This window comes from Prionailurus viverrinus, chromosome F2 (assembly GCF_022837055.1).
Source record: "Prionailurus viverrinus isolate Anna chromosome F2, UM_Priviv_1.0, whole genome shotgun sequence".
NCBI classification, from domain to species: domain Eukaryota; kingdom Metazoa; phylum Chordata; class Mammalia; order Carnivora; family Felidae; genus Prionailurus; species Prionailurus viverrinus.
The window spans coordinates 30,094,000-30,117,909 of NC_062578.1; the positions used below are offsets into that span (position 1 = coordinate 30,094,000).

Here is a 23,910-nt window from a genome sequence, read left to right on the forward strand (position 1 = left end):
CTGTTTGACTGATGCAAGTATGCAGACTAGGTGAAAAGGGGTGCCAAACACTTCCCCGGGGGGACCGAAGTATTGGGACTACAGCCGGTGAGCTGCCTTGCAACTGGTTCCTGCTGATGTGCTTGTGAGAATCGCTAGCAGGGAAGCGCTTGCACAGCCCCACTTGCTTTCCTGCCTTCCCTTGCTTATGATTATGTTTAGCTCCTAATCAGGAGGAGGCTGAATATCTTTTAAAATTGTAGTAGATTTTTTTGTATATCCTGGTCAATGGGGGTGAAATCTTAGATAAGGTGGCTACGAATTACATAATCAGTTTTCCAGCAACTTTTCCCAGTAATATCTACCTCTATTTGAGGTCCTAAATTTATTCTTCTCCCCTGCCATTCTGTTTTGAGATCTTCTGTCCGATCATCATGGTGCAGTAGCAAAAGTTGCACTAAACTTGGAGTCAGAAAATTAGTTGTGTATAATTTGGAAGATGTCACTTAACATCCATCAGCCATAATTGTCTAATTTGTGAAGTGAGAATTACAACATTCGCCTACCTCTCAAAGATACTGCGAACATCAAGTGGATTTGATGATGAAAAGTATTTTGTAAATTGTAAAGGGTTAAACAAATGTTGGCTATTTCTTAGTCATCTTATTTTGGCTTTGGTGAAGAGGGTTGATTCTAGATTGTGAATTTTTTGGATAACAGTGGAGATGATAGAAATGAAAATATCAAAAGAGACAATGTCAACAGAACAAAGTATGTCTTTAGGAGGATGTCCTATATACTTTAACGTACACAAGAATCCCATGGACGATCTTGTCAAATGCAGATTCGAATCCACAGATCTGAGTGGAACCCAAGATTCTGCGTTCCTTCAGTCTCCCAAAGGATGCTCATACTGGTGGCCCCTAGACTGTACATTAAGTATCAGCAGATCAAAGAGAATTAGGTAAAGGGAGAAGGTAACACAAGTAAAGGAAGTGATGAAGACAGAGCCTTCTTGTCTGTTGCCCCTTCCTCTTGGTACTATACTGGTGAAATGAGTTAGTATAAAAGTAGCATGTTAAGAAATCTTTCTACTAATACGGTTAAGTTTTTGAACGTGGCTTGTTGTTCTTAACCAAGCATATTTCTCGGGAAGTAAATCTAGTGCAAGAGATAATGGAAGAAATTGTGGCCTAACTCAGAACAGGCCAGCCCTGCTCTGAATCTTGTACTTACATGGTAAGACTCCAGGAAAATTCAATTTGTAAAAGAAACAGTCTGTATTCTGCCAACTGGGAACTGATCCAATGATGATAAGATCATTAGCTCCTGTGACCTTAGCTGTATTTAAAGAGTATTCTCTTGGGACCCTAGTATAATATGTCTTGATTGGACATTCGTAAACTAACATCCTTGTCATTCACATTTAGAACCAAATGACTTCCTTCTAGCATTTTCACAGTGATTTGGTAGCCTGCCATGATATTATGCATTGTTCAGAATAATTTTCCATGTTACTGAGGTTGATTCCCCTGATTTATAGCTATTTGTGAAAATTGGCTCTCAAAGGGGTGGAAAAGTCAAGAAGAAAATAACTATTCCAAATAAAGAGCAGATGGTGAGAGTCTTGAAATATTGTTAGAATTCTATAAAGGAATAGGCTTATGATATAAGCTCTTGCTGACCCAATTCAAATGTATAACTATTTCACTTTTCTTATGTGCCATCCAATGATATCTTGATATCTTTGTTAGCTACTAAAATAACCGCTACTGAAAAAGTGCCGTTGTGATTTGTAATAAAGCTACACAGGCATGAACTTTGTTGAGGCACTGTTCTCTAAAGTTTGCTGCTTACCTAGTCACTCCAGTTAGATCAGCAGAATCTTGGTTAAAATTACCTACAGAGGGACATATAGTGAAATGTTTATTTATACCAATAACTGGTGGCATCCTTTAGCTCACTGTTTTATATTTAAAGGAAAAAGAAAATCAGAGAACTAATTTTATTGGGTGAATCTTAAGTATATAACAAGAACTCTAACTTAGTTCTATAATATTGTAGAGATTTTTAGATCATCAATATGCAGAGTACAAGAAAATAGAAATACTCAATAATTTGGAACTATCATTTATTTTCTATTTCCTTTGAAAGGATTTCTTCAGGCTCTTAGCTAAGTGTGGCTAAAGGGCAGATCTGTGCAGTTGTGCAGCCTATATCCAAACCTGTAGTTGTTACTGGTACCCAAACCCACTTCAAGTTCAACATTAGGCTTTTATTGCTCTGGATTGATCATGTCCATCTATAGGGATTTTTAAAAAGAGTAATGAATTCTCATTCTTTTAATCCATAATTGTTCACAGGTCAAGTACTGAGTCTTTACCAAGTATACTTTTAAAGTTTTTTAGCTATCTCTGTTCTTCACCGCACAAAACCTAAAGAATTGCCTTACGCCTCCAAAATGCATTGTGGGATCCTTGCCAACATTTGTTTGCTGAGATGGCCTCTCCCTTTCAATGTTTCATCTCACTCTGGGTGCCAGTGACTTTGCTGTCACTCTGAAGTTGTACTTAAGTAGCTTCTCAGACCAATGTGATTTGATAAAAACAGAAAAGACCCATACTGAGTGTCATCAGAGTTCCTGTTTTACCAAAAAATGGGGACTGCCAGATACCTTCTTTTACCACAGGAAGCTTTCCCATGTACTTATATATCCCTGACCTTGCCAGATCTGTTTGGTGATGATTAGTGATGAAACTGCCATCAAAGCAAGTAAGAGACAATCCCGAGCGTGAAGATCCTTGGACATCCTGGTCTCTGAATGGAGCCAGGCAGACAATTCACCTCATTTATTAAGCCCTCCTGAGCCACTCAGCAGTTGTAAGGAAAATGTAGATTTATGAGGTTTTATGAATGCCCAGTGATATAATCTCTAATGAGTCTCCTTAGCCCTTCAGGTAAAATTCTTAAACAAGGAGAGTGGATGACATAACACAGGACTGTTCAATGTTTATGCTTAAGAAGATCCTATCAAGTACCTTCCTTAAACCTATCTTCAACGAACAACATGAAACTCATCAAAATTCTGTTTTGGGTTCTCAGGTAACCTCCTTCCACATGTTTCTGTCCTCCCCCTCACATCCAATCGTCCTACTCACTGAGGAGTTACATAGCTACTTGAAGGCAGGGTCTTTTCTTATTTATCTTTCTTTAGCAGTGATGTTTGTTGAATGAATGAATGACTGCCCATTGAATTCAACTGGGATTTGCTGAGCAGAGTGCCTGTTTAAAGTGGTGTCTATGCTTCTCTAATGAAGACATCCAGATGGCCAACAGGCACATGAAAAGATGCTCAATGTCGCTCCTCATCAGGGAAATACAAATCAAAACCACACTCAGATATCACCTCACTCCAGTCAGAGTGGCCAAAATGAACAAATCAGGAGACTATAGATGCTGGAGAGGATGTGGAGAAATGGGAACCCTCTTGCACTGTTGGTGGGAATGCAAACTGGTGCAGCCACTCTGGAAAACAGTGTGGAGGTTCCTCAAAAAATTAAAAATAGACCTACCCTATGACCCAGCAGTAGCACTGCTAGGAATTTACCCAAGGGATCCAGGACTACTGATGCATAGGGGCACTTGTACCCCAATGTTTATAGCAGCACTCTCAACAATAGCCAAATTGCGGAAAGAACCTAAATGTCCATCAACTGATGAATGGATAAAGAAATTGTGGTTTATACACACAATGGAGTACTACGTGGCAAAGAGAAAGAATGAAATATGGCCCTTTGTAGCAACGTGGATGGAACTGGAGAGTGTGATGCTGAGTGAAATAAGTCATACAGAGAAAGACGGATACCATATGTTTTCACTCTTATGTGGATCCTGAGAAACTTAACAGAAACCCATGGGGGAGAGGAAGGAAAAAAAAAAAGAGGTTAGAGAGGGAGGGAGCCAAAACATAAGAGACTCTTAAAAACTGAGAACAAACTGAGGGTTTATGGGGGGGTGGGAGGGAGGTGAGGGTGGGTGATGGGTATTGAGGAGGGCACCTATTGGCGTGAGCACCAGGTGTTGTATGGAAACCAATTTGACAATAAATTTCATATTAAAAAAATAATAATAAAGTGGTGTCTATCATGTTGTTAACTATTACTGTGTAAAAATAATGTATTTTTTTTTTCACTGTATTCACGGAGATCAAGAAATCAGGGTGGGTAGAATTATTCGGTGTTTTTGTGGTTTATGAACCATACTTGCACTTCCTGGAGTAAATGCTGCAAATAATGACAAACCTAATTGAATATTGCATATTGCCTTCTTTCCACTTTCCCCAGGGAGGAGAGCCTCCTTTACCAGAAGAGATTTACGTTTCTTCCTGTTCACGTGGGAGTTATTTCAGTGTTTACCTAGGAGTTATTTCAAACACCTTCTCTCCATTTCTCACTCACTGCCTACTGATAACCAGAGAGTTTTGACTAAAACAAGGCACAGATGCTTCAATTTAGACATTTGCTGACTGTAGAATGGTCTACAAGTGATCTCACACATCTACCAGCTGAATCAGCAAAACAGATATAAATCAGCAGGAAGACTGTATAGATCTCTGATGAATCCTGTAGGAATTCTATATTCAGTGGGTTATAAATACAGTTCACAAATACACAGAGAACTGAAAGAGTTTCCTTCTGTGCTTTTCTGAGTAGTCCCTGTGTCCTCTCCACCCAAATGTGCACTCACATCAATAATTCAAAAATCTAAAATCAACATGAATTATATACAAGGAAAATACAATATGTGCAGTTGGAAATGGTAGATCTAATCTATATTCCATGTTACAAGAGGAATAAATTTTAATCATATTACTAATTCACAGACTCACCTGTCTTTCATGATTTCTAAATAAGAAAATCCCTCGGCTGTCCTGTGGAACCAAGAATTTAACAGGAATCCTGTTAAATCAAGTATTTAACCATCCCTAGGTTATGCATGTGACTTAATCAGACAACAGAGAAGCAGACAGATTTCCTGTTTATGGTTTAACATTCCAGACCGAACCATTTCAAGAGGAAAGAAGGGAAAGTTCGATGTGACGGCATATTATAATGGCATCTCATTGTTTTTCTTTGTCTGTGAAACTCTGACTAAAAAAACTCACCTTATCTAAACTTTGTGAAACCTAGCCATCTGTTTTCAAACTCAGAATGGATGGAGCCTGCATGTACAGGACACTGGTCCAAGTTGTGAAATGCCTGCTACTCATTCGTGCCCCCATTTATTCAGCAAACATTTATAAAGCCTCTTCTAGGACTCAAACACTGTGGGCTGAACATTTTTTTTAATCAAAAAACTCAAATTTCGAGGGGCGCCTGAGTGGCTCAGTCGGTTAAGCATCCGACTTCGGCTCAGGTCATGATCTCACGGTTCCTGAGTTCGAATCCTGTGTCGGGCTCTGTGTTGACACCTCAGTGTCTGAAGCCTGCCTCGGACTCTGTGTCTCCCTCTCTCTCTGCCCTTCCCCAGCTTGCACTCTGTCTCTGTATCTCTCAAAACTAAATAAATGTTAAAAAAAATTAAAAACAGTATCGTTTAAAAAAATTTTTTTAATAAAAATAAAAAATTCAAATTTCTTCACTTGACCTTTCTATCAGAGGTTTAAATACACGGCTATATTGCAGTGGAGACACAGTGGAAGGAATTATCAAATTCTCCTTGGAGGCAGGTCAGAGAAGTTTGCACGGGATTGATGTCTCTTGAAGGTGACAAGGAATCTGTTGGATGGGAAACAGTGTGCGATGCAGAAGGGAAACTAGGTAAATGCTTATCTCTGTCTACATGGAACCTTCTAGAAGTTTGGGAAGCAGGTAGCTATTAAAATAGAAAACTCATGAATATAATAAGGCTATTTCAATATTAAATAGCCAATCCTATTAGATACGATGATATAAAATTTAGAAATAAGTGGAATCTTAGGATACCTGAGGGGCTCAATTGGTTAAGCTTCAGGCTCTTGGTTTCAGCTCAGGTCATGATCTCATGGTTTGTGGGCTCAAACCATGTGTTAGGCTCTGTGCTGAGCCTGCTTGAGATTCTTCCTCTTTTCCACTCTCTCTGCCTACTCCCCACTCACGCGCTCTCTCTCTCTCTCTCTCAAAGTAAATAAAGTTAAGAAAAAAAAAGTGGAATCTTAAAGATCATCCAAATCAGCCCTTCCTTTTAAAGAGGGAGGAACTGGAGGTTTGCAATGTAAATGAGCTACTGAAGGTCACCCCATGCAGGTCAATAGAACCAGGATTCAAGCCCATGACTTCAGATGCTGAATGACGTTCTATTTAACGGCATCTTATCTGATCTGTTTCCTTTTATTAGTGGCATAAATCAGGATTATAGTATATTTGACTTGATTCAAATTTTTTAAATATCTAATCATTTAGGAGCCTACTAAATAGGAAAGGTTCTATATTCAGTAATTATTTGGAGTACTTCACACACACACACACACACACACACCCCAAAACAAAAAACGTAAATGCTGAATAGAAGGATTTACATGTGTCATGTAACAATAGAGATAATAATATTTTACGTATGAATAATGCACTATACTTTACAAAGTGCTTTCATATGCATATTTTCCCTCCCACATCAGCTGTGTGAAGCTGTGTCTACAAGTGATCTCACACATCTACCAGCTGAATCAGCAAAACAGATATAAATCAGCAGGAAGACTGCCCCCATTGTACAAATTAGGAAATTGCAAGTGGCAAAGCCAGGGTTCAAATCCATATGTTCCCACTACCCTCGAGGGATTCTTGCTATTATGCTCCCATCCCCTCTCTAACACATGAAATATGCAATAGATGCCCTGCATCTTCCCATATCGGTCAGGAATTTAATTAACAATTGCTGGGACCTAGCGCTTCTCAGGAAGCTTTTAATGAACACAAAGCTTTTAATTTTGGGGACAGAGAGAGACAGAGCATGAACGGGGGAGGGGCAGAGAGAGAGGGAGACACAGAATCGGAAACAGGCTCCAGGCTCCGAGCCATCAGCCAAGAGCCCGACGCGGGGCTCGAACTCACGGACCGCGAGATCGTGACCTGGCTGAAGTCGGACGCTTAACCGACTGCGCCACCCAGGCACCCCGAACACAAAGCTTTTAATAAACACAAAGTTTAGGACATGGTGTGTCACCTTCAACATTAAACTGTCAAAAGTTCAGAAAAAAGTAAAGCTAATGGATCACTGATGTAGTAATTAGTAAAAGTTTATTGTGTATACAGCAAGAAATTTGCAAATCGGGAGCACTCAACAAAAACATGGAATGATGCTCAGAGGCATGTTGTTATAAAGCGGTTCACAGAATATGGAGGCGGTAATTGTTTATTCTTCACAGTGACTGGTTACAATATTAGAATTTTCTTAAATGAAAGGCACTTGGTTAGTGGTTACTTCATATCAATTTTGGGGAACAATTTAAGTTTCGCTTATAATCTTCATAGGCACAAGCATAAGCAACCCAAGTCAAGTTAGCCTCGCTTGTCTTGCAAAATAAACTAAATTAAGCTTTGTTTGGATGACCACATTGGTTTTGTTTGCTCAGGGAATTTTCAAGTTTGGTCCCTGTTTGTGTTTGATTGCAGTCTAGCTGAGAGAGATGGGATTGAGATGAATGAAGCGTGGCATGATATCAGATAGGTTTTAATAAAAATCTAAATTTTTAGATTTGGCTGGCTTTAAATGAAGTCAGTATTCTCCAAATGCCAAGTTACATCAAGGAAATCAAAGGCCAGCAGTGATTCATTTTGGAAATCCTAAATCTGAACTCTATCATCAATTTACTCTACATTATTTATCTCATTTAGTGCAATTTGCATGCATTAATAATTTGAAAGAATGCAATTATAAATGAAGAATAAGTGCACTACAATGCCAAATGCAAGATTGTGCAAAAATTCACGTCCATCTTAAAATCCAACAAGGGAATATTATTTGGTCTCAATGGATGTGAAACTAAGACTTGTCCCAGATCTAGTTTTCAAAACTCTTCAACTATAGAGGCATCAATCCTTTGGTGTTGCTGAGATATTCACCTTGCACCAGCAGACCAATTTGAACTGTTGCATAGCAGTTGGTTACTAAAGAGAGGATTTTAGATAGTGCCCGAATTCCAAGCCAGAGATCTGAAAATTTTGCATGCCATCACTGATTTCCCCAATAGACAGCAAAATGTGCAAGATGCTATTTTGAAAATTAGTCCCATACTATATTTTTTTGAGTAATTTGAACTCATTTTCTAAATTATGCTGAAAAATAGTTTCTATTTTGCGAGGGTTGGCATGATTGTATTGCTTTGTTTCCCTGTTGCTCCACATTTTGCTATTTTGAAATCCTCACTTTTCCATATGTCATGGATAATGGCCGATTGTGTTAACTTCTGTGGAAATAACAAAGATAAGAAGTAGACAGTTGCTTCCCAAACAAAAGACTTGATTATATCTGAGTTGATTTTACCATAGTATTTTCACTACCTCTTGTTACTTAGTGTCATGTTGGGGACATTTGGTACTCCTGACTTTGATTACCTTTCACTCCATTTTAATTGATAGCAACATGATAATAGCCTACATCAAATTTCCAACTTTGGAAGACTTTGGCACAACGGTTCTCAAACTGGCCACACATTGAAATCACCAGAGGTGTTTTAAGAAAACTACTAATGCCTGGGTCTCACCCGTTACCCATAGATTATGACTAAGTGGGTATGTGTTACAATCTTGGCAATGGGATGTTTAAAAACTTCCCGATGATTCTAATGTGCAGCCGTACTTAGAGAGGTTCCACTTAGTTTAGAAGGAATATTTTTTAAAGGTAAGCCAGAGCAACTTTTTAAGAAATTACAAAGTGAATCTTTAGTCAAAACTTAGAAATATTACAGTCAACGTAAAACTAACACTGTCATTGATAAAATCTAAGTACCATGCTACTTCTAGGCAGTAGTGTGCTAGTAAGTGGGTCTCTTGATTGTTTTTATGTTGGTGTAAATAATATTCTTAGTAAATTTAGCCAGTTGGTGTGCAAATCAATATCAACAGCTCTGAGATCTTGAGATCTTGTGAATTCTCTTCATTTTGAGGTATAATAAAATGACCTATTTTAACATCATGTTTGTTACTAAGCAAACAACAATAACAAAAGACAGTTCTCTAATGCTTTTCCTGTGCCAAGCACATTACATATACTTATTTATTCCTCACAACTCTTTGAGATATGTTCTATTATTATCCCCAGTTTTACAACGAAGGAACTGAGGGACACGGGGGTTAAGTAACTTGCCCAACGACACATAGCTAGTAAGCAGCAAATTGGAACTTGAACGAGGCAGTCTGATTGCTCTTAGCCACTATGTTATATTAGCAAGAGCTTTTTGTTCTATCAAAAAGAATTGAGAATCAAAATTATATTCTGAGACCATGTTTGAGTACTGCGGAGCTCTCGCTCCCTCCCCCACTTCTGGTTGTTTGAAAATCTTTTCCAAATCTAGCAACATGTATCACCTGCTAAGACGATTATTTGATTATTTTGTCTTCCTCGTTATCAGCGCAACTCCACCGTTACTGTTATGAAAACAGAAACTGCTCGTGCTTTTTGGACAATAGAGTAATTATATTTATTGAGGAATACATTTTATTGCAAGTCACATTACTACAACCTCTAAAAATAGCACCAGTTTAAAAACTCTCCTTTTTTTATGGGTTTCTCTAGCTGGAGCCAAAATAAATAAATAAATAAACACACCTCAGTTATGATGTTTCTCAGACATGTGTTGACCGAATGCCCAGAGACAGAAGAAGACTTGCCAAGGGCAGGTTTTTTTTTTTTTTTTTTTTTAAAGGATTTTGTTTGGAAATAACTTTAAACTTGCAGGGAAGTTGCAAGAATCAAACTATTGCAAAGAAAACACGTGTAGCTTTTAGTCAGGTTAAGTTTTACCCTGTGGGCTTTATCAATTGCTCTCTTCATGGGTGTATGTACTAAATGTGTGCACACACACAAACACACATACTTTTCCTCTGAGTTTTTTTTAAAAAGTACATTGCATATATAATGGCCTATTACCCCCCAAATACTTCAGTGTGTATTTCCCAAGAATAAGGATATTTTCTTACATAAACACAGCACACTTCAAACCTAATTTACCATTTGTATTTCAATTGACCAACTAACCTAATATTGTCCTTTGGAGCATTTGTTTTACCTCTAGTACAGGATCTAGTCTAGAATCACTTACTGTATTCAGTCATAACATATTCTGAATGTAACTTAATCTAGAACATTCCACAGAGCCTTTCTTTGTCTTCTATGACAATGATGTTTTTGAAGAATTCAACCGACACCACGCTCCTCTTTTTTTAAGAATGTTCCTCATTTGGAATTTGTCTGATCTTTCCCAGTGATTAGATCCAGATAAGGATTCCAGGCTGAAATACTACATAAATGATGTTCCTTCTCAGGGTATCAAATTTGAAGGCACATGTTCTTCTGCCCCTCATTGGTAATGTTAGGGGTGATTACCCAGTCAAGGGGTTATCCAATTTTTCCACTGCAAAGTTAAACTTTTTTCCCCTCATAACTAATCATCAATCTGTGAAGAGATACTTTCTTAAGATAGTTTCTTACCAAATGAATATCCTTCTCCTAATCAAAATCTCCCTCTGGATTTAGCATTCATTGGCAATTCTTGCCTGAGCCAATATTTACAGTGATGGTTGAATAATGATGACTTTCCATTTCTAACACTCCTTCCATATTTACCAGTCAGCCAATGGCATTCTGATGTAAGGGACACTCTTCTCTTTCTCCCTATTATCATTATGGATTCATAGGTCCTTATTTTTCCTTCAATAAGTTACTATTTTTCTCAATTATTTTTCAAATTGTCCCAGTTTTTACCAAGGGGAGCACCTCCAAGCTGGCTTCCATGTTTTGGTGGCTTGCCTCTATTATTTTTTTTAAACACTTCCTTACTTTCTGGTATAACAAAATATTTCAGGCTCATCTTGTACCTACCCTGACATCCCATTAGAATTAGTTGTTTCTCCAAGGAATCCTCATTCCTTTTAGTAGGAAATGATATTGGTCACCAAGGTCTGGGCACTAAGTGGGCTCATTCCTACTGAGGTGTCATTGCTTCTAAGCTCTTTGGGCAGATTGAGCTAGGAAATATATGAGTGTATATACACATACACATAAATATGTGTATATACGCACACATAAATGCATGCGGGTATGCATGTACAATTAATACACATATGCACAAATATGCGCATGCCTTAGAAACCATAAATTTACATGTGTTCCAATCCATTCTCACATGATTCTCTCTTGCCTGCCCCCCTGATTTGTTATGTTCCTCTTCCACAGTGAAATCCTGGCCCCTAACAACATCAACACACTTCTCATTTGCTCAGTCATACAATACATCTGAAATAGTTTCATTATTACTTGGGCACAGCAGTCACACTTCCTGCCTGTGCAAAATCAAATGGACCCAGTAATTCTATGCCCAGCTATTTATACAAGGAAGGAACTCAGAGGTCCACCAACAGCCCTGTACCAGAATGTTTATAGTAGCCTTATTCATCATGGCCAAAAACTGGATATAGGCCAGTTATCTTAAGAGAAGAATGGATAAGCAAACTGTGATATGTTCATGCAATAGAATACTACTTAGCAATTAAAAGAGCAAACTACTAATGCATGCAACAATATGGATGGATTTCAAAAGCATTATGCTGAGTTTTCAAAGGCAAACAGAAAGAACACATAATGTATGATTCCATTTATATGAAATCCAAGAACAGGCAAAAATAATCTCTAATGGCACACCTTTAGAGATACTGCAAGAAACAGACATGTTTCTAATAGAGAGGTGTTGCCAAGGAGGCAAAATAAAGGTTTAGCAACTGGCCTCTCTTCAGACAGAGGCAAATCCTGTCTCTATCACTTTGTGATTTTGCACAAGTTACTCTACACTTGTTTCCTCTTTCATAAAGTGGGAATAATAATAGGATCTACCTGCTAGGGTTGTTGTGTGAAGTTATATCAAATATGGCAACATGACATGTAAATCATCTGATAGAGAGTAAATGAACTTGGCACACAGTACACATATAACATTTGGTAGCTGTTATTATTAGCCTAGGATGTGTGTTCATACATTGTCCTATATGTGTGTACTGCTGGTTACATTGTCGCTAATCAGTGACAATGCTCAGGAAAGCAATGCAGAAATATTTACTAAGAACCCATCAGGTTTTCTATAGTCTTTGATTTAGTGATCCCTCTCCTAGAAAAAGTAGTCGGCACAGTCAGATATATACATGAAGGCAATTTTTGCAAAATAATCTGTAATAACTCCAAACTGGGCATAACATAAAAATAGAACAGTTGTATTATAGAACCATAATAAATTATGGCATATCATTAGTTGAAATGTGGAAGAATCCTTGTGAAAGTTACAAAAAGCAGAATGCAAAAAAAGTATGAGCACTGTGGTTACAGATGAGTACTATTATGTCCACATGCACAAAGTGATAGCTCATACTGCGTAGAATGGAAGCAGTTGTTATCCTCTTTTTAAGATTTTTAAGGAGCACCTGGGTGGCACAGTCAGTTAAGCATCAGATATTGGCTCAGGTCATGATCTCTCCGTTCAAGGGTTCAAGTCTCCTTGTGTTGGGCTCTGTGCTGACAGCTCAGAGCCTGGAGCCTGCTTCGGATTCTGTCTCTCTGCCCTTCCCCTGCTCGCTCTCTCTCTCTCTCTCTCTCTCTCTCTCTCTCTCTCTCTGTCTCAAAAATAAATAAACATTAGAAAAAAAAAATAAGAAAAAAAGATTTTAAGAATTTTCCTGGTTACCTTTTCATTTAAAAAATGTATACTTTTTTGGATTAAAAATAATATTCTTTGTATAAAAACCCAAACATGAAAGAAAAGTATAATGTCAAAACCAAATGATAGAAACCAAATCGCTACTTGCTTTTGGTGGAAATGGGACAGGGCGGGACAGTGATTGGGAAGAGGCATGAGCAAACCTTCTGGGATTAAGGAAAGGCACCACTATCTTGATCAGGATGTGAGTTATATGGGTGCGTGCATTTGTCACAATGGCTTGAATTCTACCCTTAATATCTGTGCATTTCATTGTCCATAAATTACCCCTCAATTTTCAAACAATTGGCTTGAGTAGAGGCTGCCCTTTTCGCTGGGATAGAACTCTGACTTAAATCCTTTCCTTGTAGTTTGTCTCGCTTCTGATCCTCTTCCCATTATGCTCCTGCTACCCCGATCAATACATTTACTTCCTTTTACTATCCAGTTACTTGCTTTACTTGCACTTTGATGCACAAAGTACAACATAAGTTAGAATTTCACAGATCACTAAATGACGTTATCAAGTATTTAGGTCTGGCCAGTATACATACTTTAATACAGTAAGGAAATGCATGCAAATCGAAAATGTTTCAACAACACTGAATTTTAGATTAATCCTCAGTTTAGACCTTTACCTATCTGATCTATTAAGACAAAAGCAAAAACAAACAAATTGCAGTGTAGTCGGGCCTTGCCAACGAAAACCGTTGATTCCCAACATCAAATGATCAAATGCCACTTCAATGAGGAAATGATTTTCTCAGACCTTCTCATAAATTCTGGTGCAGACCACGCCCTTCATTTTACATTCCTTAAGAAAAGAGAGAGATTCATTGAGTATCTAAAACTCAAACTAGAAAACGGCAAATTTGCAAATAGCAACAGAAAATAAAAACAAGCTCAGAATATTAAGCTTAGAAAGAAATAGAACATCAATGTGTCAGTCTCCAGCAATTCAGAATTACAATAATTGAAATAGGAGAAACAGTTTTGAAGTCAATCTATGTTACTATAGAAGAATTTTCTTAAAGTGGCAGGTTTTTATGCATAATTTGCATGCATTTGACTCTACTAAAAGTGGATTTCAAAACTGTATGCATATCTGCATCATTTGAGGAGCATTTAAAAATACTGATGGCTCCTTCTTCCCCTCCCAGAGATTTGCATTTAATTGATCTGTGTCGGGGCCATATATTGGTATTCGCTCCCCATCTAGATCTATGTTATAGGTAGGGATAAGAATCTCTAAACTACAGGGAAACAAAAACATTTAAAACTACATGAATTTATATTCACTGTATGTATTAGTAAGCACAGAAGCAAAAACTTAAATCATTAAAGGCCATCCCATGCAACCCTGGTCATCATTCTTATCTGCTGACTAAAGGGTTTCCTATGAGCTGAGCTTAAATTATTGACCTGGTTTAGTTCAAGTTCTTTGGATTCTTGAAAGCAACACACTTAGCTACAAATATTTTATAATTGAGCTGTTCAGAAATACTTTGCTTTTAAAACTTAGATTTGTTTTTCTCTTTGTGAATCCAAACTGGTGATATTTATGCATACTTTTTTGACTTTACTATTATTTTAGGTGTTATTTCTAAAATAATGAATGGGCTTTGTTATTTCTAAAACCTTGGACCTATACTTGACGTACTTATCGCTGAGTCTTCATGGTTAAAACATCACCTAATCATTAACTCTGACTTTATTCTTAGCCATTCTTATCTATTTGTATTGCAAAGGGAAAAAAAAAGAATATTTCGAAAAATATATATAACCAGTTTCTCTATTTAAATAGCATTATTTTTGTATTTAGAAGTGAAAATTTTCTTACCACTACCATTTTCCCATCCACCAACTTTCTTTTTATTGTTGTCTCTTTGTCATCCCATTTCTGCACTTGATTCAATGAGCCTCTTGACAAGGTTACAGTGCTCTGCAAAGACAAGTTCCCATAATCAAGTTGCTTGGACTTTGGTTGATTAAAGAAGCCGTTCATTCAGTATTGAATTGTTTTCATAATAGATGTCTCATGAGGTACATTCATTTTTCTATTTTTACCTTATTTTATTTTTTTTAAGTAGGCTCCACTCCCAACGTGGGGCTCAAACTCACAATCAAGAGCCTTGTGACTGAGCTAGCCAGTGCCCCCAAGTCACATTCATTTTCAGTGGAATGAAGTAGGTCTACCCTTTTGAACACTAATAGGAATAATCCTCTTGAGCCACAGACTGATCCAACTTTGAAGAGAAACATTAAAATTTACCTTTGTTTTCCTGTTGTCAGCTGTGGTTTCTTCAAACTCTTGGCCTAACTTGAAGGAGATCTCTGTATTTTTAAACGTACTTTCAGTCCTTATAGTTATAATATCCCCTTTCTTGCTGATGATCACTCGGGGTTTGGCCAAGTTTCCCAGTTTTCTGGTGGCTAACCCCACACCTGAAAATCAAGATAGTGTTAGAATTATGTTGACCAAGAGATATACCTAGAGAGACTACGAATGGCCGCCTTCTTTTATTTTTAAGTTTATTTTTTTATTTTGAGGGAGAGAGAGAGAGCACGCGCATGAGTGCGGAGGGGTAGAGAGAGAGTGAAAGAGAGAATCACAAGCAGACTCCTCACTGTCAATGCAAAGCCCAGTGTGGGCTCTAACTCATAAACTGTGAGATCATGACTGAGCCCAACTCAAGAGTTGGATGCTTAACTGACAGAGTAACCCAGGGACCCCTGAATGGCCACCTGTTACGCTCAGTTGTGTCTCAGGTGTGAAGATGGCAGGTACTGTCACTCACTACCAAGGACCTCCTCCCACGTTTAACCACCTCGCGGAAATACATGTCCATAGACTTAAATAGCTGAGGTTTTATTATTACAAAAGTAACGTCTCCAGATTTTAAGTAAAAGCGTTCAGCCTAAATAGTGCAATTTATCCACTTTTACCACATCCAATCCCACAGACTTTGAAAATCACTACTATTTTATGTGGATCATTCTGGACATTTTGGTTTTACTTATAAATAGTATAGGTATATTTTAAGTGAGACTGTGACAGATATACACTGTTCTATGATTTTTCCCCTCAGTAATATTGTGGATATAGAAAAGCCCCCACATCCTTAATAGAATCTCATTTCTGAAAAATTTTTTTCTGGCCCTTAAGTTTAGCTGGTAAGAAAAAAGTTTCCATTTTTCTTCAAGATCTGTACCATTACAAATGATCATAGGTAACTGATTTTTTTTAATTTTCTGTATCTGAAAAAGAAAACAAAACTAGATTCCTGTTTTATTACTATTACTACTAAGGCTATAGAAATACATGGAAAAGAAATGTCAAATGAGAGAATACATGAAGGAAAAACTAGTTTTGCCTATATGTGTATATATGAATTGTTATGTTTCATAATAGATGTCTACGTCTATGTCTATACATACATACATATATATATATATATATATATATATATATATATATATATATATGATCTCTGCAGTAGAGTCTGAGAATCTATACTTTACCAAACTCCTAGGTGATCTTATGCATTCTAAATTTGAAAATGACATACTTAGGGAGTCCTTCATTGAGACTCTTGTATTTTGCTTCTTCCTCAGATATTAGGTCACGTCCATAAATCTAACCAACCTCGTAGTATGGATCTATCCCGATGGGTTCTCATAGTTTTCTAGGCAACATAACATGATTTTGCTCATTTTACCTAAAAAGAGAATCTTTCTCATAAGCTTTCTGAACAGTTAAGTAAAGCTACAGACACTTTGACAAACATGGCAACCTGGGTCATTTGATATCAGTTTCTATTATATTTACACAGCTCTGGAAATTTCCAAAGACTCTTCAAACTTATTGTGCTCATATGGACAAATGGAACATTCTCTTTTTTTTTAAGTTTATTATTTATTTCTGAGAGAGAGAGAGAGAGGGAGGGAGAAAGAGAGAGAGTAGGGGAGGGACAGAGAGAGAGAGAGAGAGAGAGAGAGAGAGAGAGAGAGAGAGAGAAGAGAATCCAAAGTGGGCTCTGGGCTGATAGCAGAGAGCCCAATGTGGGGCTCAAACTCACAAACTGCAAGATCATGACCTACGCCAAAGTCGGAAGCTTAACTGACTGAGCCATGCAGGTGCCCCAAACATTCCCTAGAATTAGTATAAAATAAAGCTGATACAACAAATGACTGGATTTTCCATCTTCATCCACTGCTCCAATTCCAGGAAAGTCTGAAATTAGTGTAAATTTCTGGTTTAGCTAAACACTAAAATTTTAGATTGAGGTTTTCTATTCACTTTAGTATATTCAACTGCCCATTTTATGAGCACTTCAGTTGTTATAAAACTAACCTTCAGAAAAGCCAGAGGATGGGTTGACTAAGCCGCTAAGATTTATTTCCTCTAGGTCTGAAAGCAAAGCCCTACTGATATGAAACTACTCTTGAAATCAGTGGAAGTTCCATATATTTAAGCAGCTCTTATTTAGGTTAAAATCTATTAAAATATCCACAAGCAAAATGCAAATAAATTATTTGAATTCCACAATAGAAGACTAATTCCAGAAAAGGATTGTACTTTCCCAGAGTCCTGGAAAAGGAATTAAAAGGAAATAGTCATGCAGCTTTCTCAAAAATGATCTTCTCAACCAGAAAAACAAAAACATTTCTTACCCAGGGCTTTCATGTAATCATCAAAGTTCTCACTGGAGACGAGTTTCCAGGTGCCCAGGAATCTGTTGCTCATTGCGATGGATGAGAATTCAACACAGTTCTAGATGAGATTCAGGAGATTCAAATAAGATGCTGAAGCCTCAGAAGATTCTTTTCAAAGATGTCCAAAGCATGTGACTCTCACAGAGACCCAATGGGGAAAAGCAGTGTCAGGACTCGGCAATGAATCGTCCATTAGGACAAAAGAAAGCCCCACATAATGTTTCCTTTAGTCTCCAAAAAATTTTATAAAGATCAATGAGAGTACTATTTGAACCTTCAAAAAATTTTTTTGGTCAATCTTACATTTTCAAGAAGTGCTTAGTCCTTAATGCTTTGGAAAAGACTCCATGAATTGAATCTTATACCAAATTGAATTATATGAGCATGAATGAGTGTGTGTGTGTGTGTGTGTGTGTGTGTGTGTGTGTGTGTGTGTTTAGGCATCTTGGTCACTCTCAATCCTGAGTCTGCAAAATTAAGAATTCTTATTGAAAGAGAAGAAAGGGAGGAAAATGTCCATGAGTATTGTGATATCCGCCTCAAATATGTAGTGGGAGAGAAATGCAGGGGACCAGTGTGAGGAAGTATTCATAGGTAAGGGAGGCTTGGCATAGTTCACATATCCCAGGCGGGCTGAGTGGGCAGACAATACGGTCAGTCTATTACAACAGAGCACAGAAATTGTATTCATGGATGGACAAGAAGGAGCACCAGAACACGCTCTTAGACCGCAGCAAAGATTTTCATCTAAAAAAACCTTTCAGTCTAAATTAAGCAGGTTCTTAGTTAATATAACAACTTTGAATGTAGAGCCTTTAAAATAAATCTTCAGTTTTATAAAGAGAAGGATTTTCTATATAAATAATACTAATGTATACTGAGAGTTTGTTACGGGCCACTGTGCTAACTGCTTGTTAGGGATTATTTCACTGAATTCCCTCAACACCTCCCAGAATTGGGTACTATTATTACATCTATTCTACCAATGAGAAAACTGAAGCTTGGGGAGGTTAGGTAACTTGGAGGTTTGAACTTGCATTGTTCCCCATCCTGGACTCTGGACCGTTATCTGACACTGCTCCCTTTATACCACATATGCACCGAGGCCTTGGCCAAAGGTCAGATCATACTGACATCCCCATGACTAGATAGAGACATTCATTCTCACCCCCCAAATCAGTAGAGGACAAAGTCAAGAGATGAGGCATCCAGGCTACTATGGTACATCAGAGCCTCAGTCTTGACCAGGGGGAGAAGATATAAAACCGCTTCAAATATAAATGTTGCTCTTGGGAATACTTTTTGCTGTCATGCCTTTTCCTAGTGGTTTTCTAGATTGGCATTAATCCTGATTGTAAGACAACGGATATTACTAGGTTTTATATATTTGTACACAGGTTGGCACTATTCACAACAGTGGGATATTCATCATGGGGAAATATCCCATGATCAGTTTGCTCATAACAGGTAGAATTGCTGGCCTCTAGGGTTTAGGTTACAAATGTTATAGCTGTGCCAAAACCATTGCACTTATGTGGTTAGAGTCCAGGTTGGGTCAAAAATATGGAATCTTATACAGTGATTCCAAGCCTCACCTTACATTACTCGTGCGTGGATAACTCAAAGTGGAAATGAAATAGTGACTAGAAAAATTCCTGAGCTAATCAGCTAACCCAATACTAGACCCAAGAGAATATAACTGGAGGAAGGATATTGTACTGGAATAGAAGAAACAGCTATGAAAAAAAGGGCTTTTGATTAGCAAATGTGTTATTTTCTTAACCAAAACACTTAATAAAAATGAATGATGGTATCACTTGTGCCTTCAAAAAAAATTTTGTTACCCTACTTAATTGAGAAGTGAAGCTAAACATTCAACATTTAGGTGTTCTCCCTAAATCTGTGAGACTCTCAAACCATCCCACCTGAGCTGAGCCTTTGTATTCAGAGTGACTGATATAGGAGAGCTATATGAATTTTAGGCAGTTCCTGTGTTGCTTATAGGAATAGCTGTGGGTTGAAAATATAAACATTGAGCTATATATTAGCGAGGCTTATAACTTTGAAGCAATTTTAAACAAAGAAAAGAATTTTCTATTTTAGCTTATCAGCAATATACTGACTGCTAGAATTAACCAGATATATTCATACCAAAATAAAATTCTGAGACTCATATGTGAACCAAAGGCACAGATCAAAGCAATGAGAGAAGATCCAAACTAAACCAGGATTAAGATATTAAGTCACTCTTACCTAAGAAAGCTATCAATATCCTAGTGACAGAGTGGATAATAAATACCAGAGCCACATTATAACTAGATACATATATTTATACTTGAACTAAATGTAGTCTGTTTACAGCATGGATTCACCTTTCATAGATTTATTGCCTATGTAAATTCTCAAGAAAAGGGGAGCTACTTGAATCATATACTGAAGAGAATGTCCAGAGATCCAAACAAAATAGATAAAGAAAGTTTGCTCTAGATAATATGTTAGGTAAATATCTCTCACATATTGTTTTCAAGCTGTATCCCATTATATATTTGGGAAAGTGATAACCAATCATCCTATGGTAAATGAACAAAGAATTCATGATCACCCATTTGAGTGCCAAAAATCTGACTCCATTCCTTTCATTCATTTAATTGCAAAAAATATTGAAAGCCTACTAAGTGTTAGGCACTGTTCAAGGTTAAACATCATTGAATAAAATTCCATGCCCTTGTGGAACTTACTTTCTATATTAAAATTAGTATATAGTCTGAAGTTATTTGCAAAATAGCAATACTGGGATCATAACTGGTGGCAAGAAAAATATGTCAAACAATGGGTCACTATAAATAATGGTCATTTTTTAAATGTTCATGTTTTTAATAACTGAGAAAACAAAAAAGGACCTTAGAATTTTCACATCCTCATAATAGGTGAGGAAATTAAACTAACTTTACAACTATGACATCTTAGAAAAGATGGATGATTTTTTTAAAAATTCTTCAAGGCATCAAAACTACACAAAGGCAGAGAAAAATTAAGGGTCTAGGATTTGGGTGAAAAAGGAAAGCCCAGAGGAACAGTCCCAATATTTGGGGCAGATCCCTGCCTTTCTACGATCTCTGAATTCTGCAAAAGGCAAGTGAGAGACACAAGTCTGAAGAATGTTTATAACTGTGTTACAGAGTTAGGGGAACAATGAGGGAGAGTCCTGGTTCGTCATCATGCTTTGGTTTGGGACATTGAAAGGTTGCAGCATAGGGGAGAAGGTGAATTAAACAGGCCTGTGCTAGCATCAATTCCATTCTCAAAATTAGTTTAGTATGATCTGGACAGCCAGTGAACCTCGCTACCAGCCAGAAGCAAAGGAAGATAATGTCACCGTAAGTCTAAGTTATTTCTACAGTTTTTTCACATACGTTGTCAATCAAAAAAAAAATAGAACAGAGAGACAGGAAAATATGCTCAAAAAGCAAAAGAAACAAGAGTCAATAGAGATAGATGATTGACAAAGCAGATAAAAATAAAAACAAACATGTTATAGAAAATATCAAGACCAAATTTTTTTGGAAGCGCTTTTCCATTTATTTGTTTGATAATTATTTGTTTGTTTTTCTCTTTTTAAATTTTTTAAATTTATTTTTTAATTTACAAGCAAGTTAGTTAGCATATAGTACTATAGTGGTATCAGGAGTAGATTCCAGTGATTCGTCCCCTATGTACAACACCCAGCACTTACCCCAACAAGTGTCCTCCCTTATGCCCCTTACCCATTTAGCCCACCCCCCCTACAACCCCTCCAGCAACCCTTAGTTTGTTCTCTGCATTTAAGAGTCTCTCATGTTTTGTCCCCCTCCCTGTTTTTATATTATTGTTGCTTCCCTTCCTTTATGTTCATCTGTTTTGTATCTTAAATTCTTCATATGAGTGAAGTCGTATGATATTTGTCTTTCTCTGCCTGGTTAACTTCGCTTAACATAATACCCTCTAGTTCCATCCAAGTAGTTGCAAATGGCAAGATTTCATTCTTTTTAATTGCCGAGTAATACTCTAGTGTGTGTGTGTGTATGTGTGTGTGTGTGTGTGTGTGTGTGTGTGTGTGTGTGTGTACACCACATCTTCTTTAGCCATTCATCCATCAATGGACATATTAACTCTTTCCATACTTTGGCTATTGTTGATAGTGCTGCTATAAACATGGGGGTGCATGTGCCCCTTCGAAACAGCACACCTGTATCCCTTGGGTAAATACCTAGTAGTGCAATGGCTTGGTCTAGGGTAGTTCTATTTTTAGTTTTCTGAGGAATCTCCATACGGTTTTCCAGAGTGGCTGCACCAGTTTGCATTCCAATGCAAAAGAGAACCTCTTTCTCCACATCCTCGCCAATATCTGTTGTTGCCTGAGTTGTTAATGTGAGCCATTCTCACAGGGGTGAGGTGGTGTCTCATTGTGGTTTTGATTTGTATTTCCCTGATGATGAGTGATGTTGCGCATTTTTTCACCTAAGACCAAAAATTTTTAAGACTAATAAAAATTGGCAAACTTTTAGCAAGATGGACTTAAAAAGAGAGAGGGTAAAAGTTATTAATTGCAGGAATAAAAAAGGATATATCAGTATATCCTATAGTTATTAAAAATTATGGTTATATAACACAGTAATTTAAAAGATCATAAGAGGGGCGCCTGGGTGGCGCAGTCGGTTAAGCGTCCGACTTCAGCCAGGTCACGATCTCGCGGTCCGTGAGTTCGAGCCCCGCATCAGGCTCTGGGCTGATGGCTCAGAGCCTGGAGCCTGTTTCCGATTCTGTGTCTCCCTCTCTCTCTGCCCCTCCCCCGTTCATGCTCTGTCTCTCTCTGTCCCAAAAATAAATAAACATTGAAAAATAAAATAAAATAAAATAAAATAAAATAAAATAAAATAAAATAAAATAAAATAAAATAAAATAAAATAAAATATCATAAGAAAATAATAGGAGCTACTTCATGCCAATAAACTTTAAGATTTAAAAGAGACTTACAGGGGTGCCTGAGTGGCTCAGACGGTTAAGCGTCCGACTTCTGCTCAGGTCATGATCTCACGGTCAGTGAGTTCAAGCCCCGCGTCTGGCTCTGTGCGGATACCTCAGAGCCTGGAGCCTGTTTCAGATTCTGTGTCTCCCTCTTTCTCTCTCCTCCCCTGCTCATGCTCTGTCTCTCTCTTCTCAAAAATAAATTAACGTTAAAAAAATTTTAAGAGATTTATAAACTCCTTAGAAAACACAATTTACCAAAAATAATACAAGAAGTAAAAAATGTGAATACTCCAAATCCATTATTATCACTATGGTTAAAATTGCTCTCACAAAGATACTCTGGGCCTGTGAGCTTCACTAATGAATTCTTACAAATATTTCCGAAAAAAATAGCAACCAATCTTACACAAAATCTTCCAGAGAATAGGAAAGAAAGTATTAATTTCCAACTTGCTTCCACCAGGTGTTCGTATGTACTCTTCTCTTTTCCTGGAATGTTTAACCACTCCCATGTGTTTAATCCTTAAATCTCAGCTCAATCATATTTTCCTACCCTTGGGTTGACATCCTTTAGATTTCAATTCAATCATCTTTCTTAACTTCTTCTTGTATAACATCATTTAACAGTTACTGCAATGGCAATTTTTATTAATTTTGGATGTTATTTGATTAATATTTATATCACCCACTGAAGTCTTTGATTCCATACAAGTGGGGAAAACATGTGATTTCACTCGTGTAGTATCCCAAGTACATGACACTCAATAAATATTTGTTGACCGACTGAATGAAGAAAATACAAAATTTTCTACTTATAGGGGTTATTATTTGCATTAAATCAGATAATAAATAACATGAAAGCATCTAAAATTGGTGCTTATGATCAATAATATTGTTCTGCTAAACTTCCTTCTCTCCTCTCCCTCCCCTGCCTTTTTTTTCTTGCCTTTTTCACACACACTGGAAGCATGGAGAAAGCAAAGGCGGTGGGGCACATCTAAGTGTGAAACTTACTGGCAGCACTCATTCCCTCACTGGTCACTCTTTTAGTGGCACTTTTTTCCGTGTCCAGGATGACAAGACCATAGCACACCACTAGGAAAGTGCACATAAGTTGATTTCAAGACTCATTGTCTCACCTGCATGCATTTACTCGACACAAATTTATTGAACAATTTTGTAGACAATTACTCGACACAAATTTATTGAACTGAGGTAGCACTGGAGAGAACGTGGTGAGTGAAACAGCAACAGTTCCTGCCCATAGGGGC

At 37.4% G+C, this 23,910-nt stretch overlaps 1 protein-coding gene across 1 annotated transcript; it reads right to left on the bottom strand.

Moving 5' to 3' along the window:
• Positions 1–13,679: 13,679 nt before the first annotated feature.
• Positions 13,680–17,690, bottom strand: LOC125156472 (myelin P2 protein). Its single transcript, XM_047842557.1, has 4 exons — positions 17,591–17,690; positions 15,189–15,361; positions 14,757–14,858; positions 13,680–13,730 (listed from the first exon to the last, which is right to left on the bottom strand). Exons 1-4 carry the CDS (start codon positions 17,661–17,663, stop codon positions 13,680–13,682), a joined length of 399 nt encoding a protein of 132 aa, XP_047698513.1. The 5' UTR covers positions 17,664–17,690.
• Between the last annotated feature and the right edge of the window lie 6,220 nt (positions 17,691–23,910).

Coding starts and splice junctions, on each gene's coding strand:
- LOC125156472 (XM_047842557.1), bottom strand. CDS start 17,663: ATGAGCAACAGATTCCTGGGCACCTGGAAACTCGTCTCCAGTGAGAAC. Junction 15,362..17,590: donor TGATTACATGAAAGCCCTGG/GTAAGAAATGTT, acceptor CTTGATTTTCAG/GTGTGGGGTTAGCCACCAGA. Junction 14,859..15,188: donor CTGACAACAGGAAAACAAAG/GTAAATTTTAAT, acceptor TTGTCTTTGCAG/AGCACTGTAACCTTGTCAAG.